The sequence below is a fragment of the Amblyomma maculatum genome, chromosome 8 (genome assembly GCF_055883805.1).
Source record: "Amblyomma maculatum isolate TAMU_Amacu chromosome 8, ASM5588380v1, whole genome shotgun sequence".
Lineage (NCBI taxonomy): Eukaryota > Metazoa > Arthropoda > Arachnida > Ixodida > Ixodidae > Amblyomma > Amblyomma maculatum.
In genome coordinates, this window is record NC_139351.1 from 94,426,461 (window position 1) to 94,443,994 (window position 17,534).

Consider the following 17,534-nt stretch of genomic DNA (forward strand, 5'->3'; position numbering starts at 1 on the left):
CGAAGGAAAAAGAAAACACAAGGAAAACGCCGGACGCGCGTCGGTTTCCAATGGCAACGGCAGGGAGACCAATCGTCGCTCAGGAAATCGGGCGGAGAGCCGGCCTTCAGCGAAGGGGCGCGCAAGGGGCGAGGAGGAGGCGAGGAGGTAGCGCGGCGGCGGCAAAGTTCAATCGTTGGCGTAACTTTCAAAGGATCAAGGGGCTTTAAGGTGGAGCCCCTATTCCGGGGCCCCATTGGCAAGCAACGCCGCCCGCGTCCGTTGAACCAAGGCCTTTTGAGCCTTGAGGTCTTGACAGCCGAGCAGGGCCGCCTCCCAGTCCTCTCTAGTTGGATTGGGGTTGGGGGGAATGGATGGGTTTGACTGGCACGCCCAGACCATGTGAAAGGTGTCAGCCACCTTCCCACAGTACTGGAACGCACCATCAAAGGACGGGTTGAAATGTTTAAGCATCGCCGGGCACAGTACTGTATTGGTAAAAATTTTGATGAGGCGCTCGTCAGCGCGATCCAGTCCCTTACAAGGGGCCGGGTAGCGCCTGTGCTCCTCCTTGTAGTAATCGGTGATGTCTTTGAATGTAAGGGCCAGATTGTCTGATTGGGAGTAGGCTTCGAAGAACAAGGAGATAGCCCGGGGAGAGAGTGCGCGGACGGCCTGATCGGCCTGTTCGTTTCCCCTGAGTCCCTGGTGACCGGGTGCCCAAATGAGATTATGCGGAGTTGGGTCTATGTATCGGCAGCTAGATTGCAGTATACGCCGGGCAAGCGGGGGACGATGTCAGCGCACGTTAAAGATCCCCAGGCGGTCTAAATTACTCCGCAGCCCTTCACTACGGCTCCTCTTTCTCTCTTTCCACTTTAACTCCCACCTTCCTCCCTTCCCTTACGGTGCGGTTCAGGTGTCCACAGAAACAAGTGTGAGAGATACTGCGCCTTTCCCTTCCTATGAACCAATTATTATTAGTAGTAGTATCCGGATTTGAGTGCAGTGGTAAGACGCCCGACCACTGTGCCGGAGTACCCGGGTTCGAACCCGACCTCGGCGGCTGCGTTTCAATGGAGGCGAAACGAAGAGGCGTCGTGTGCTGTGCGATGTCAGCGCACGTTAAAGATCCCCAGGTGGTCGAAATTACTCCGTAGCCCTCCACTACGGCTCCTCTTTCTCTCTTTCCACTTTCACTCCCATCTTCCTCCCTTCCCTTACGGCGCGGTTGCGGTGTCCACAGAAAAACAAGTGAGACAGTTACCGCGCCTTTCCCTTTCTATAAATAAATCAGTCTTTAGTATCCGGATTTGACCCCGACCAACGGCGGTTGCGTTTCGATGGCGGCAAAATAGAGAGGCGTTCGTGTGCTGTGCAATGTCAGCATGCGTGGAAAAGTGTGACAGATACGGCGCCTTTCTTTCCAATTGTAAACCCATTATTATTATTATCAGCCGACCAGTATCATGCGCCGAGGCTGATGGTTCCGGATTAATGCGTTGACCATCAAGTGCCATTTTTGCTTCATTAATGCATGACTCGCTTTGAATGTAAACAGAAATAAATAAAATTTCATGTAAGGCCGAATATGATGCAACACTGCAAGTTCTCAAGTAGCAAAGGAAAGGCAGCAAGGAAAATCAAATAAAGCCGCAGTTCAAACCAACGCTCACTATTGTGTTGAATCGAACAAGTTCTTGTCATATGGACGCTGCCAACTCGTTTCTCGAGCACAGTTCGCAAGTCTGTTGTATGTGGTGGTCCGCATGAACCCTGGCGTCAGGCGCCGGCGCCCCTTTGAACACCTTGTGTTCAGTGTGGTTCTGTTTGTGTTGTGGCGTCGCAGGCTGAGGCTGTGCCTCAATCTGGAAGTATCTATCTGGACATTTAGAAACGGACGGCGAGACGCGGTTTCTGCGGCGCTGGCGCACGCGCTTCTATGTTGTACGAGGTAGCAGACTTCAGATGCCTGTCGTGCTTTATTAGACCCCTTTCCCCCAGGGCCGGATTATGCAGGGCTGGAAGGGTTCAATGGCCCAAATAGGGCCGCGGTTGTCTGCCCACGAGGTTGGCCAAGTAGCATGTATTTTTTAGCAAATGAATTTGCACAATGCTCGCACAAAGGCGACAGAGCGAAGTTGTTAAATAAAAATTAGCAGGGACGTGAGCAAGCCCTCTTTTATTTTTCACTCTTCAAGCTTAGAAGTGATCAACCAGGGTGAGGGCGGTGGACTTGGGTGGCTGCTCCTGGTCCTACGGGGCTGGATCTGGTAGTCATCGACAATTAATTGCGGCGGGGGCTAGCCTACAATCGGATTTGTATCTGTTGTAGGACGTCATTGCACCCGCCACAGCTTCGGTGGTGGATGACGGCTGTTGCGAAGCGCGTCTTTCTCTCCCTCTTTTTCTTTTTTCTTCTCTATTTTCTTTTTTGTCCGCACGAGGCAACGGAAGTGGCTCAGCTACAGAGCCAAAAGCAGGACCATGCATTTTTATTGCGATAGCAATACTGCGCCAGGTTTCGAGCCGGTAGCTCATGGCCGGTTGCCACGGTTGACCTTCAAGTGACCTTGACAAATAAAGTGTGGGTGTCCACGATTCCGTAGTGTCCACCCGATGTATACTATGCCTTCCTTTCCCCAAAAATTCGTCAAGAACCACGAGTTAAAGTGTGGGTGCCCACGATTCCGTGGTGTCCACCCGAAGTATACTGCGATTTCCTTTCCCCAAAAATTCGAAGAACGCTCATTCACCGGCAGCTAATGCTTTCGCTCCACATTCGGTTCAGCAGCACTGAACCATTTTCATTTATATGTGGACTGGTGGCTTACGCCTTACACTGATAGGGCATGATATGAAAATAATGTACCAGACAAAAGAAGAGAGGAATGGGAGCTCAGCGCTGCTCAGCTGCCAGAACCTCAAGGCTTTTCATGAAGAGGCCTTGGTTCAAAGGTCGCGGGTGGCTTTGCTTGCCATTAGGACCCCGGAATAAGGGCTCCACCCAGTATTGTGAGGGAGGGATGGCCTAGCCCAATTACTTATCTTTAAAAGTTTAATAGTTAATAAACGTTTTAACCACCGCCACCCGCTCAGGGAGTCTAATCGCCACAACACCGCCACTTGCATGGTGGCGCGTCTTCTGGCGCGCGGTTCATGTACCTATAGGGTTCCGTGGGCAGGGCACTGCTTCATTTGTTTTACCTGGTCGCTTTCCCAGTAGCCGTTTCGCACGCCTGTAAAAGCGGCAGGCTCGTTCAGTTTATGGAGAAGTCGCTGCGCACCTGTATCTGATGAGTTCCGGCGCCGAGTTGTGTGGCCAGTACTCGGACGTCTACATCGTAATCTTATTAGTTACTACTTGCCAGAACTCTTTTTTTCTTGGGTGGTGGTGGTGAACTCTTATTACGCCCAAAAACAGGGGACCAGTCAAAGCACTGGTTGCGCTGGCTTAGAGGAGGTCGGCAGGGATCCCTGCCCATTCATACATGTGGTCAGCATCCGTCTCAACCTGGTGTTTAGGCCAAATTTGAGATATGTCTCATTAAGACTGTGATTTTGTACAATAACTACATCATAATTCTTAAGTCACTCCCCTGTGCTCATGCACTTCTTGGATAACAACAAATTGGTTTATACGAAAGGAAAGGCACCGCATTTGCCACACTTTTTCTGTGCTGTGTCAGTGTGGGTTAAAGATCCCCAGGTGGTCCTAATTGTCCTGTAGCCCGCCCTCCACTAGGGCACCTTTTTCTTGCTTTCACTCCCACCTTCCTCCCTTCCCATACAGCGCCGTTCAGGTGTCCTGTGAGCCAATTATTTATTATTCTCAAATGCTTTAGGTATGGATTATTAGACGAGGGGGCAGGTAATAACTAATAAAATATAATTACCCGCTGTAAATTATTTGTGATATTTTTTTGTTTCAAACACGTTACTGAAGCATTTGACATAAAGAATTTGGCAATTTGTGGACATAATTTTATTTATTTGGCCATTAAGGGGTGTTGGTTAGACACCCAGGTGGTGAAATTACTCCAGAGCCTTCCACTACAGCACCCTTTCTCCCCTCCCCCCCCCCCCTCCTCGCTTTCACTCCCACCTTCCTCCCTTCCCTTATGGCGCGGTTCAGGTATTCACAGTCCTAGTGTGACAGATGCTGCACCTTTCCTTTCATGTGAAGTAATTCCCCCTCCTCCTACAGCAATGAGCTCATCTGGGTGCCCGCGCACTCTGGAAAATCCGGCATTGCAGCCGCAGCCGCTGATTCTTTTGCCCGAGGGTCTAGAAACTGGGCACAGGCGAACGTCGTGGAGAAAGCAGCGTGTGCGTACATCTTCCGAGCTTATAGGCAATGCTGGTGCCGAAAGGCAAATAAATATACCCACCCTCAACACTTTCCTCCAGCACTACCAGGGAGCACCACTTATGGCGCCGTCTGCAAATACGGATCATACCGTTCTTAGATGAATGTTGGACCATACCCAGCCCCTCTTCTCCTTCACGACTGACCCATACCACCTTACTGCCCTCTATGCAATGGACAGAAGACAAACCTGACTCATATCCTCCTAGCCTGTCCGGCTTCGCCTCCACCCTGCAGGCCGGTGCTGCTCCGAACATGGGAGACTGGGACATCTCACTACACTCCACGGATCTGGCAAGGCAGAAGATAATTGCCAGCCGCGCTGCGAGTGTCATGGACCAAAAGGTCTGACACTCGCAGCGTATGACGACTTGAGCGTGATAAAGTCATGCAGGGATCCAGGGGGCCTGGTAGGCCCGATTTTCTCCACGATTTCCTCTCTCTCTCTCCGTACTTTAGTGACTTTTCTTCTTTGTTCCGTTATGAAATCTGCCCGGTTGTTAGTTGCGCAGGATGAGAGATGAAGGGCTTCATTAGCAGAATTCCCCTTATGTCCTGGTTCTGAGCATATCTGTCCTTAGTGTGAATCGTTCCTAACAACAAATCGCAAAGAAAAATATATTCAGCAAAAAAATATACCATAGTTAGAATCTGCTTCTATGCACGTTCGAGGTCAACGTAGTTCAAACTAGATAAATGTTTAGCTCTACACTATTGTGTTTGCCATCATGCTTGAAATAACATGGTGCAGCTTCACATGCCTGGTTTTCTATCTGTAATACAGCTGATGGCACCTGATGGCTAGATCATGTAACTGTTACAACAGCAGTTCATATCCCCTGACAACACAGCCCAGTAGGCGGAAAGCTGCTAAATTCGGCTTTCTGTATACAGAGCATGAACTGTGCAGTTTCCTTCAGAGCCATTCATGTAATACAGTTAACCTGGCAAAAGTCATTCATGCAGGCATCGACTTATCAACTTTGCATTGTAAAATATTAAGCCACTAAATGGAAAGGCCCTCACGCACTTTTCCGCTGCATTCATCTGGCGTCTTCCACTCGAAATGTGGGAAGTGTAACACCTCGCCGGGGAAGTTGAGATTTTGCTCATGAGATCAAAAAGTATGGGTGTCAATAGACTCCCTGCATTTTCACCCTGTTCATTGCCAAACAGCGAGTTTTCATATTAACGAGGTGTAAATATATATATATATATAAAATGTTTGGTTGCCAGAAAAACTCATTTGAGTCTATATTAATGGGGGTCATATTAATTCCGTTGCATAAAAAGAGAGTGCGTGTTACGGCTCTGTAGCTTTTTAGACACTGTTTATGCGATCAGTAATACGTAGTCTATGGTGTTGGCGAAATAACAGGCATGTTACTCTCTGTATTTTTGCTTTTCTTTCTATTGTTTTTAACAGAATGGTGTTCTGTTATTTGCGGTTGCATTTACTCAGTTGTGCGTGTTGGTTTACAGAAGCAGGCTTGTTGTGCCTTGTTTTGTTTTTAAGATGTATTTGTACTTCATGTCTCCCACTCCTGCTTACAGCCTCCCTTTGAAGCTAGCAGTACTGTATAAATAAAAAAACTATATATATTTATGAAGGGGAGAAACTCGAAGTTACAATGACAATGTTAGCCATCTGCATACCCTTCACCCTAAATTAAGGCTCAGCAGCAAAAGAACTCAAAGCTCGGTTACTACTCAGTAAAGTCAATTTCAACATCAGTTTTGTTGGGTGTGTACTGTGGGCCCAACTGTTATCACCAAATCATGTGTTACAGAGTGTAACCATGCTGTGCATTTTTTTTAATACCAGATCGGTAAACAAAAACTTTCAGCACTTCACTTGTCTCGAGACTCTTTTTATCTTGAAATTTTTCTTCATATTTACAACTTAAGTTAATAAGTGCTTATTGTACATGGTTTTCATTCACCAAAGACAAAATATCTGCTTTCACCATAGTATGAGATGCACCAAGCACTTCCCAGATTTTTCCCTTTCACAATAAGAAGCCTTGAGGGCGATTTAGTATAAGCAAGATAGAGATCTTTGACTGTACTTTCCAGCATTTCTGTACCCCACTCAAACAGTTATCTGCCAAATTATGCCTTGTGCACAGTACCCTCTAAGCTAAATATTGAGGATGCCAACTACACCATCCATATTACTGGCATTTATTCGCTACTGAGAGAAAGCTCAACACCAGCAAATCTCTGAATCTTATCGGAGATAAGAATAAGAGACTAGCCCCCTGAGTCCAGCTGATAACGAGCTTACATTAACTCCAGCTTTAAAGTAACTGAACTTCGCCACTGAGGCACTTTGTTCCGAGGATCAGTTTCACAGGTGAGGCGTATGCTGACAATAGCAGAAACTTCTATGCTGTTCTGAACAAGAGCGGAGTTTGGCAAGAAAACAGCAAATCAAATGCAATGACACAACGTAAAAATACTAAGAATGCCGTAAAAGGCAGAGCGGCACGAAAGATTTTAATCCAAGTGCAAAGTGTGGTCCCCTAACCCACTTTGAAAGTGTATGCCCCCATTACAATGAAAAAGACAACAGAGTATACAACAATAAATCAAAGACGAAGAATGCATGAAAATGCAGTACACGAATACACAACACTCATTTATGGCTAATGCTCAACGTAACATTTCAAACAACACACAGACAAACAACAATGCTTCTGGCTTGGATGTTGCACCAGTACGATGTGAATGCAGAAATCATTTGACATGTGAGAATCCAAATGCATGACGATGACCATCAGACACAACTGTGCAGCTCAATCACTGGGCATCAGTTCCTCCAGTAACGTTTCACCGATGTGAAGGCCGCTGCTTGAGAAGGGCTTGCCTGTCACGGAGTGCTTTTGCAGCCAGGTCGCGGTCCTTTTTGGACGGGGTCTTTTTGCGTTGCCGTACTTGGGCCAGCCGCCGCCAGGCATCTAGGAGCTCGTGGTCGGCCACCCGCAGTCGACGGTTCAGTTCTTGCTGCGCCAGGCTTTCGCGGGCGCGTCTGAGCAGCGCCGTGAGCTGCGCTCCGTTCCGACTGCTCACGCTCCGCAGCTCTGCCTGGCACCTTCGCAGCTCGGCTAAAACCTGAATTCACGGAATGCAGTTTCGTAGATGCTCGCACACTGCGCAGAGTCATGAACAGTTTTTTTTTTTATTATCAACGAATGTACAGCAAAATTTTGCTACTTACAGCGAGTCACACTTTTTTCCACCTGTGCTCATAGCAGTTTGCTTGTGAGTTGAGAAAATGCGTGATTTTAAGAATAATTTTTTGCTTCGGTCAATATTTTTTCAGCACAAAGAGTACTCAAAATATACGCTTCAAAACTATTTGGGGAAAATTGGCATTCAGCTCGAACCAGAAAGCTACTGTTCACACAGACTTACACTATATAAATTGTGTTGTGAAAAAGATGTGTTTATTAACTGTTTCAATACACTGATGTCCCTGCAAATATTCTACTAACCTTCACTTCTCAATCCATCATGCAGGTTAGATAAAATTATCATCATCATCAGCCAGACTTTACCCACTGCAGGGAGGCCTCTCGTATTTTCCTCCATTTAATTGTGCTGTGATGTAAACTTGAGCATAAGTAGCTCACAAACTTGGCTCATTTTTATAATGTGATGAAAAGGGACTTGTCTGGACTTAAGGTCATACAAGATGCAACTAGCAACATGCCAGTAAATGAATGAATGAAGCTGTGCCTCTAACCTGATCGTCAGGAGGATCAGTTTCAGTCAGGAGACCATGATCGCGGAGCTCTCGGCGGACACGTCGCTCCAGCTGTTGGGCGAGGCCAGTGCTGGGGCCCAGCGGGGGTCCTAGCTGGTTGTCCTCCAGTGGAGGACACAGCAAATTCTCCTCCAGTAAGCAAGAGACGAGTCGCTGCGTCAGGCTTCCTAATGGCTCCGTACCCCCACTGCCCCCCTTGCTGTTGCCTCCAGGCGGGGGCGTGTCACAGTTGTTGAGGCTGCCACGCGTCTGCTGCGGTGACCTACAAACACGCAGTCCCAAAAATTACAGGACTGCTCTTAAGCCTGCTTAAGAGCGGAAATGACGAAATTTACTTTACTGGACTGTTTTCCCTAACTGCGTCGCCACTGCAATCGCTAATCTCATCCTCATTACTACCACTGCTATCATCTTTGTCAATCGAAACTAAATGCATTGTTAATGTCATCGCAACTAGCATCATTATCACTAAGTGTGGCGTCATTATCATTGTTACAACCAACGTTATCATTATTTATTTATCTCACGTTCAGACAACAGACAAATACAATGCCTGATACAGGAACAGGAGCTAAATGCAGCTGGTGCCTGATGAGGCATCTGTCCCTATGCAATTCAGACTTATATTTAAATAACAATCTTTTCCTTAACAAGACCAGGTATACAACGCAACGCTGTTCTACAATTACAAAAACTCCACGCACAGTAGCAAAAAACAATACACCACACATTACATAACATCACTGCTACTATCATCCTTGTGCTAGACAAGGAGTATTATGATCGGTTTCTCACGAGCCTGGCATGGCGTAGTGGTTTGCGTGCTAGGCTGGGGATAGTATGCGATAGTGGTTCAATTTCAGTGGAGATATGAAGAAGTGTCAGTTTATGAGGAGATTTCCTGAGAACATTTACGCAGCCCATGAGCCAAAAAAATTATCCGTAAACTTTGACTTGACGAAACAAAAATGGGAACCACAATGGAGCTGAACATGCCTGAAAGAACTTATCCCTTAGCTGTTCACTCGACTGCCATCATCTATTCATATTTGCCGATATAAAAGTAGAAAACCATTCTAACTATCACCAACCCTGCGTGTGAAGCATGACAGCCATAGATGCTTTTGCGCCAACGGACCCTACATACATGACTAACTAGTTTTTTTCATCTTGAAGCAAGGGTGTGCTATTCATTCTGGGCACTTCATTCTTTCTGGGGCGACAAAGACTGCTGTGTGTGACACCCCGTAATGCACACAGACTTTTGCAACAGCCCTCACAATATGCATTCTGGTCGTTTTCGTAAATAAGGGGAAGATAGCACACCAAAGGAACCCCCTGGAACGTGCTTAGGCATTAGATATTACACCACATGGCAATGCAAGTGCAGTGAAAGTTACAAAGACGGCACCCCGTACCGTGCTCCTTGAGCCCCTCCTCCGGTAGCCCTTGCCCCTTGGGTCTGTTCCTCTTGGAGGTCCTCCTGCGCCCACCGTTGAGAATAGTGCCGTCCAAGAGGAGGCACCCGCTGGAACTCCGAGGCCTCTTCCTCCCTTGCACGCATCAGCTCTTCCAAGGCACGCACGTCATCAGCCGTCACCTATCAAGCAGCCGTTAGGCAAGGGTTGAGAGCAACACTGTAGAAGCCATTCACCCCCTCCATAAGGTACTGTGAAGAATTTGGAATCAGTTAAGCCCTCTTTCAGTCGACAAAACGAAGATCAACACAACTGCTTACTACTACAGAAACTTCACTACAGACTATAGGCAACCTGAGATGCAGCCTTCTTTTCCTCACTACCACCGCAGGGGGACTCTGCTTTGCTCTCAGAAAATTCCAGCTTCTCAAGGCAATGTTATGCAGTGCTGTCTAGACAAGTCATTCGTACCCTGGGATCACTGCACAGCCAACATCCATAATTTTCCAAAATAGGAAAGTCTTCTTTGTGCTGATAGCTGCACTAATCTAATCTGAAATCAGCTGCAACCACATATATGGCCCATGATGTGTGATACGGAAAGTTGAGCTAGTTGGTACATGATTGCAAATTACAAGCGCTGCGACGCAAAACAACAACGAGAGAGTAAAGACAAGGGCAGGCGCTACAATCAACTGAAAGTTTATTCGAAGAACACAGATTAAATACTCGCAGAAGACAACCAAAGGCACATGCGCTTCACAGATTTTTCCTAGGTATCCAGATACAAGATCTCACAATCTTGGATGCTTACAGATGGTGAGCTCACGCACGTGTCACTGTTCTTATGGATGTGATATGACTCTGACAGTTCTCTAGTCATTTGGTCTTTGTGTCTAAACTTAATCTTGGTTTTGTTAAAAAGCGGTAGGCATTTTTTCCTACTAGGCACATTTGACCCACTAGGTTTATTCAAATGACAGTCTCTATAATGAGGGGCCAAATTGGATGAGGGGGCACTATTCAAAGAAGTGTTATGTTGGCGCAGGCGCGTATTAATACATTTGCCGGTTTGCCCTATATAACTTTTCCCACATTTAAAAGGTACTTGATACACGACCCCTTCTTCACATGCGACAAAACGCGAATCATGGTCCACTTGGCACGCACCTTTTCTTGTTCTACTTTTTTGTTTCTGATCTGTAGCCCTTCTGTCAACAACCGCACAAATTTTGCCCAGCTTATCAGGAACCGAAAATAACACTTTAACTCCATATCTACTGCCGATTTGCTTAAGCCTATGGGATAACCGATGGATATACGGGATCACTGCATACTTCTTTCTATCGCTATTGATGTGGATCTGTGTATCTTCTCTACCAAAAGCCTTAATCTTCTTTATGATTTTATTGCTAGCTAGAATTATCACATCCATCGGGAAGCCCGCTAACCTTAACCTTTGGACCTGTTGTTTGAAACTGCTATGTATGGCGTGAACGCATGATTTTGTAACAGCAGAACTTAAACAAGACACTGCAATGCCACATTTTACTATCTTTGAATGACCTGAATGATAACAAAGCGAGGGCTTCTCTGACCGCTGTAGAAAAGACCAACAAACATGATCCAACTTTTTTTCCAATCTTATATCCAAAAATTGAAGCTGATTTCCCTCCGGTAATTCAAACGTAAATTTCATTCCATACCCACAGTCTACAAATGTTTTTAAAACCATATCCACTTGCCGATACACCGCACTTTGAAATGAATGCCCCCTCATCATTTTCCTCTTCTATACATTTTTTAACACACTGGAGGAGCCTACTATGTGATAATGAATAGAATAAATCCTGCACATCAATACTGAACATCCATCCATATCCGTTATCCCATAGGCTTAAGCAAATCGGCAGTAGATATGGAGTTAAAGTGTTATTTTCGGTTCCTAATAAGCTGGACAAAATTTGTGCGGTTGTTGACAGAAGGGCTACAGATCAGAAACAAAAAAGTAGAACAAGAAAAGGTGCGTGCCAAGTGGACCATGATTCGCGTTTTGTCGCATGTGAAGAAAGGGTCGTGTATCAAGTACCTTTTAAATGTGGGAAAAATTATATAGGGCAAACCGGCAAATGTATTAATACGCGCCTGCGCCAACATAACACTTCTTTGAATAGTGCCCCCTCATCCAATTTGGCCCTTCATTATAGAGACTGTCATTTGAATAAACCTAGTGGGTCAAATGTGCCTAGTAGGAAAAAATGCCTACCGCTTTTTAACAAAACCAAGATTAAGTTTAGACACAAAGACCAAATGACTAGAGAACTGTCAGAGTCATATCACATCCATAAGAACAGTGACACGTGCGTGAGCTCACCATCTGTAAGCATCCAAGATTGTGAGATCTTGTATCTGGATACCTAGGAAAAATCTGTGAAGCGCATGTGCCTTTGGTTGTCTTCTGCGAGTATTTAATCAGTGTTCTTCGAATAAACTTTCAGTTGATAGTAGCGCCTGTCCTTGTCTTTACTCTCTCGTTGTTGTTCTCCGTCGCAGCGCTCGTAATTTGCAATGATGTGTGACTGCCACAAAGTATTGCCATCAGTCACCAGTGATTCAAAAGATAGTTTTGCCTTACCAACAGACATGAATAAGGGCACATGCCAGTAATTATTAGTGACGTTTGCTGAAAAATATACACTCGCTGTTTGGCAGTATTAAAAGCCCACCAAAAGGCCCTTGTAATAAAGGACATGCCAGTGGCAAAAGTGACGTAGCTGCATTTAAACACTATATGGCATGAGACACTTAGTTATTATGCGCTTCAAACAAAGTCCAGCCAACATATGGTATCTCTGCCTTATGGTACAATGTTGACAAGCAAGGCTGTAAATGAAGAAAACATAGATAATGATCATGATAACCTTTAACTACGTGTAAAAAACAGTAGGCACCTGGCCACAGTAGGGTTCCAATGAAGCCCAGAAACGGTTAGGCGCATCGTTACGTGACACCGATGGCCCTTCTTCAGTAGTGGAGCCCGTGGCCAGAGTGGATGAACTAGACGCAACTTGTTTGCGTGGGGGCCGGCCACCAGTAAAAACCTGCACACAGAACGAAGTACTGTACTCGGAAGTACTAACGGTGTAGGTGGAAATGTGGCTGTGGTACAGCAGGAACAATAACAATGTTTGGTTCATAACAGAGCACAATACAAAATGGGAAAGAGACCATTTGGTAACACAAACTCTGCAGCAATGTATCTTAAAGAGGGTGTGCAACACAATTTAAGTGCACTGTTCTGTATTGTTTGTTGACTGTATTGAGCTATGATGATGTTACTAACGTTAGTTGCAACATGCACATTTTGGTACCTAATCCTTTCTTTGCTCGAGAAATCAGAATCTTGGAAATGATGGTGTCTGCACACAGTGCTGATCCTTTTCAGCAAATGTGACTTCATCTGGCAAGCTTTATGACTGGATAAAGAATGAACAGCAAATATGCTGCAAATTATGCCTGTAAGCAATTGTTATGTCGTGTCACAGTGTTTTATATTAAGTCAACAAATCCGACATGCTTGCTTGATGCAAAGACACTTCAAAGCAAGTGACACAAAAAAACATCAACAGAGGCGTGGGTTACTACCTCGAATGAAAGAATTTCGTGACCTATACTTGTGGACAGGTTAGGCAGGAAAGAATTGAATGACCTCGCCGATGCTCTTCACTATATGGTGGCTAGATCACTACTATAGGATGCCTGCGGCTGGAGAGAAAGGGGCGGTCAAGGAGCTGGCTCACGGGAAAAGCACAAAATGTTCTTTCCCTGATCGCTTCCAGTCTGTTTGTTTATCACTCTAATTCAGCAAAGCTCTCATGTAGTCATAGCCAAGAAATGACATCATCAACTTCAGCGAAAACATGTTAGAGCGACCAGGAAGACATAAAAATCTATCTTCTGAGACACTGTAGTGATGTACTCATATAGGCTGTTTCGACTGGTCCTTTCATCGACTGGTCACCGAACCGACGTCACAGCCATCGTTCGGCTCTTGAAACTGAAGCAGCATGAGAGAAGAAGCCAATCAAATTATTTACCAGTTGTAGACAAGTAGCATATGCGATCCATGTACACTGAGTTCCGATGCATTATTACAATCAACGAAATGTGCATTCAAAAGTGTCTATACTCAAGTGGGTGCTCTCTGTGTGAACATCTTTTCTTCTTTCATACTAGCTCATTCCTGTCTAGCATGGGACGTTCTAAAAATAGAAGAAAATAAAAGATGCACAATACTTCCATATTACTGAAACTGTGTGTTTTGAACAATAAAGCAATCGCTAATTAGCTCCCCTCCGCACTTTTTCCTTTGCTTGCAATCCTGGGTTCGAACCCTGGACAGGCAGGAATTTTTCTTCAACTACACGATCACTGTGAAAGTTTTGTATCCGCATGACATGTCCTCTGGCGGATGCCAATGAGAAAACACTTCATTACAGTTTCCTGAGCAAGACAACATGAAGGTAGCGACAGAATGAAGCCCGTCACCATCTTCATATCCTGACAACGTGATTTTGAATCAGCCCAACAAGTCCTCTTAAATATTTACTATCCTTCCACAACCAGTATCTGTCTGTTCGAAAGAACCACCCCAGACAGCTAGTCATACACCAGATTTTCTGCAAGTGCGTTTACCTTTCCGCCATCCCTGAACTTCTTGGACGGCTTGCCGTCGGGCGATGCACGGCTGCGCTTCCCCGGCGCAGACGGCGTGCTCCCGCCTACAGGGATCTTTTTCTCCTGCCACGAGAGGAGCAGCTGCGTCTCGTGCGCCAGCCGCCGGCGCCGCTCGCACACCGACACGAGGAGCGTCTCGAGCTCCAGCTGGAGCGGCTCCAGGTCCTCGAGAGACAGCGTCGCGTCTCCCTGGGCGATCGCCGTGTAGCGTGGGCACTCCTGAGCGTGGTCCACCGGACTCACGTCCGGAAATTGCAATGGGCACTCCTCGGATCCTTTGCCTTTACCCTTCATGACGCTGCTAAGAAGCCCAACTGCTTCTGCTGCCGGTGTCAAGAGAGTAGATGAAGGAACGCGGAAGTGGCGATGCGTCCAACGGCGTCTCTTCAAACGCGGTCAGAAGTGACGCGACGCGCCACGCTAAAGCGGGCTATGGTCTCCACTTCAGGAAAACCTAGCATACGTCGGGTGTGCACGTTTCGTCCGGTGGCAGGTCATGTCCATCTGCAGCATGATAGTCTAACTTCACGTAGTCGGAAGCAAAACAACACTCATTCCATTCTCACCGAACACCAAACTAGAGTGTACCAAACTGCAATTCTGCAGCCGCCATATTGAAACAAAATGTATAGCTTAGAATAGACCAACAGCAAACAAATGCATCTTGAAGTCGAGTAACAAGTAGCGTCATCTGGCCAAAAGAATTCAGTAAAATATTTTTTTTTATAAAATAAAATTGAACACAAATACTTTTGAGAAATCACATAAGGCAAGTAAAACTTTTATTTGTATTTTTTATACAAATTAAAGACAAAAATTATTTGTTAAAGTTGCTTCAAAGAAGCGGAAAATTTGAATTGCAAACATGGCTGAGGATTGACAGGTGACCCAGAGGCTTCCAATCTCTGCAACGTACCTCTGAGTCAAAATCATCTAATCTGGCAATGCCCCGATTCTCCGCGAGCTAAAGAAAGTGATCCCCTTGATCAAATTACCTGGGAGTCCTGAATCCGCAGCCCAAATGCGGATGAACAAAAGATCGTCCTACGCCTGGCGGAGGAGGCTTACTCCAAGACCTTCTCTGCGGCCACGGCGCAGGAGAGCCGGCAAGGAGACCCTCCCCCTGGATGAGCCCCTGCCCCGTGGTCCATGCCGATGTAAATAAAGTCCTCTCTCTCTCTATCCCCGCTATCAATAAAGTTATCTTGAACCATGAACCGTCCTCAACTAAGCATAGTCGAGACTCTCATGCTCCTACGTATGTACCATGACCAAGTCGTGGTAGGTAAGGGAAGGAAGATAGGAGTGAAAGTGGAGATAGTTGTGGGGGACAACGACGCAAAACCCAGAAACGGGCGCCAAAGAGCTGCGCTCTAAAATGTATGTACATTGAACAACGCATATGTCCAACGCTGAAGTGGGAGCGAGGCTGCAGCGCAGAGCCTGGTCACCGACAATACGACGAGAGGGCTTATATATTCTAACCTCGATCCTTCACATATGGAAATAGAAAAAGAAAATTAACTTCAAGCAATGGGAAACAATTTTTTTTTTTTTTTTTTTTTTTAGAGCAATATAGTATGTCCGCCGCGATGATGCAGTTGTTAAGATGGGTTTGATCCCGACTGCCAGCGGCTGCGTTTTGATGGAGGCGAAACGAATTCGCGTCCGTGTGCTGTGCGATGTCAGTGCATGTCAAAAATGCCCAGGTGGTCGAAATTACTTCGAAGCCCTCTACTACCGGAACCCTTTTCTCTCTTGTCACTTTCAATCCCACCTTCCTCCCTTCCCTTACGACGCGGTTCAGGTGTCCACAGAAGTGTGACAGATACTGCGCCCTTCCTTTCCTATAAACCAACTATTATTATTTATTATCAACAGGTATGAAGAAAAAAAAAAGCCAGAGTGAGGAGACTAAATGGACTTTGTTTAGCTGTCGGAGACCTTGTCGAGCTGCAAAGACAGGAATTCTGCACCACTATAGGAGGTCCTTTTCTTGTGAGGTGCTGCACTTTAGAGATTGGTGAAGAGCTTTTAATGGTTTCCTGCAAATCCCTACGTCCTGTGGCTGTGGACAACATCGAAAAAATGTAACAAGTTCGAACAATAAATAAGAAGGAAAATCGTTTTCCCCCTCCACCATCACTGTCGCCGTACATCTCATCACTTCTCCTGCTTTAGGAGAGGAAAATAGGCTGTGTCAAAGAGAGTCCAGGACTGGTCTCCTTATCCGAGCATGAACGGCTGCACTTGTGTTCTGTGTGATGCAAAACTAATGCATAACTCTTGCACTAATCAGAAGGACCATATTTTGTTCTCTTTCTTAGCTTCGCGTAGTTAAAATTAACAGGGTATATTGCAGAAGTGTAGCATGAAAGTGAGGAAGGACCGCCAAGGAGTAGGGGATGATATCACGTGCACTTTATAGCCCGAGGCCATTTTTCTTAATCCCGCCCTGCATATGTCTAAGCCGACGATTGAAGAGTGCCCAGTTTGTCCATCTTCAATAAAGCAACATTCTTCCTCTAACTAGCGTCTTATTCAATATCATTTATTAACCTATTTTGCAGCTTAAGGCTTGCAGTATGGCATACCAATTAATCCAACTCTCAGTGTTCAGTTCCTTCATGACAAAGCAGGTAGCATGACGGCCTACTTTTTCGCAAGCCTTACCTTTTACATCCCGAGTCTATTCTATTTACATGCCTCGAAGACATGCTATGGCAAACTTTAAGTTAGCCTGTGAAGAGTAATTATATAAAAAACTTCAGCTTCAAGAACAAAGTGTCAGTTAAAAAGTTGCAAACCATCTTAAAAAGACAATAAGCTTGTTCCAATATTTACATAGAGATACCATTTATGTTGAGTACCCTTTCCTTACCAGCCTTAAATATAACTAGCATAATACTACATGCCTTCACCTGACAATGGTGCTACTTTAGTGTCCCTCTTGACACAATAAAGTGAGTGGCTCTTAGCAAACAAAATCTTGTCTGGAGTGCTATCCTCAACAGGGTTCCACGTGCGTACTTGGTGAGGAACACTCAATAGCTGTTGTTATATGGCACTTTTCTTGCAAACCCGGTAAATAGAGCTGTGTGAATAGCACATTGGTGCAGACATATCATCTAGCTATTTTTCACGACGGTCTAGAACTTCTAAATTGAAACCTCCTTCCTGAAGCGAAAAATTAGCTAACTAAATTAACTTTGCCAAACATAGATGCTGCAGACTAAACCACGCAACCTTCCGCAGCCCTCAC

At 45.7% G+C, this 17,534-nt stretch overlaps 1 protein-coding gene across 2 annotated transcripts; it reads right to left on the minus strand.

Annotated features, from left to right (window-relative positions):
* Nucleotides 1-5,942: 5,942 nt before the first annotated feature.
* Nucleotides 5,943-14,905, minus strand: Ada3 (transcriptional adaptor 3). 2 transcript variants are annotated; one of them, XM_084576848.1, is made up of 5 exons: nucleotides 14,231-14,904; nucleotides 12,487-12,636; nucleotides 9,536-9,717; nucleotides 8,097-8,379; nucleotides 5,943-7,462 (listed from the first exon to the last, which is right to left on the minus strand). In XM_084576848.1, the coding sequence occupies exons 1-5, from the start codon at nucleotides 14,564-14,566 to the stop codon at nucleotides 7,181-7,183; spliced, it is 1,233 nt and encodes a 410-aa protein (XP_084432974.1). In that variant the 5' UTR covers nucleotides 14,567-14,904; the 3' UTR covers nucleotides 5,943-7,180. The 2 variants fall into 2 exon arrangements, with proteins under 2 accessions (XP_084432974.1, XP_084432975.1); XM_084576849.1 differs by having other exon boundaries at nucleotides 7,319-7,500; nucleotides 14,231-14,905.
* Between the last annotated feature and the right edge of the window lie 2,629 nt (nucleotides 14,906-17,534).

Coding starts and splice junctions, on each gene's coding strand:
- Ada3 (XM_084576848.1), bottom strand. CDS start 14,566: ATGAAGGGTAAAGGCAAAGGATCCGAGGAGTGCCCATTGCAATTTCCG. Junction 9,718..12,486: donor TGGAACCCTACTGTGGCCAG/GTGCCTACTGTT, acceptor GCTGCTTGATAG/GTGACGGCTGATGACGTGCG. Junction 8,380..9,535: donor GGAGGGGCTCAAGGAGCACG/GTACGGGGTGCC, acceptor GCGTGTTTGTAG/GTCACCGCAGCAGACGCGTG.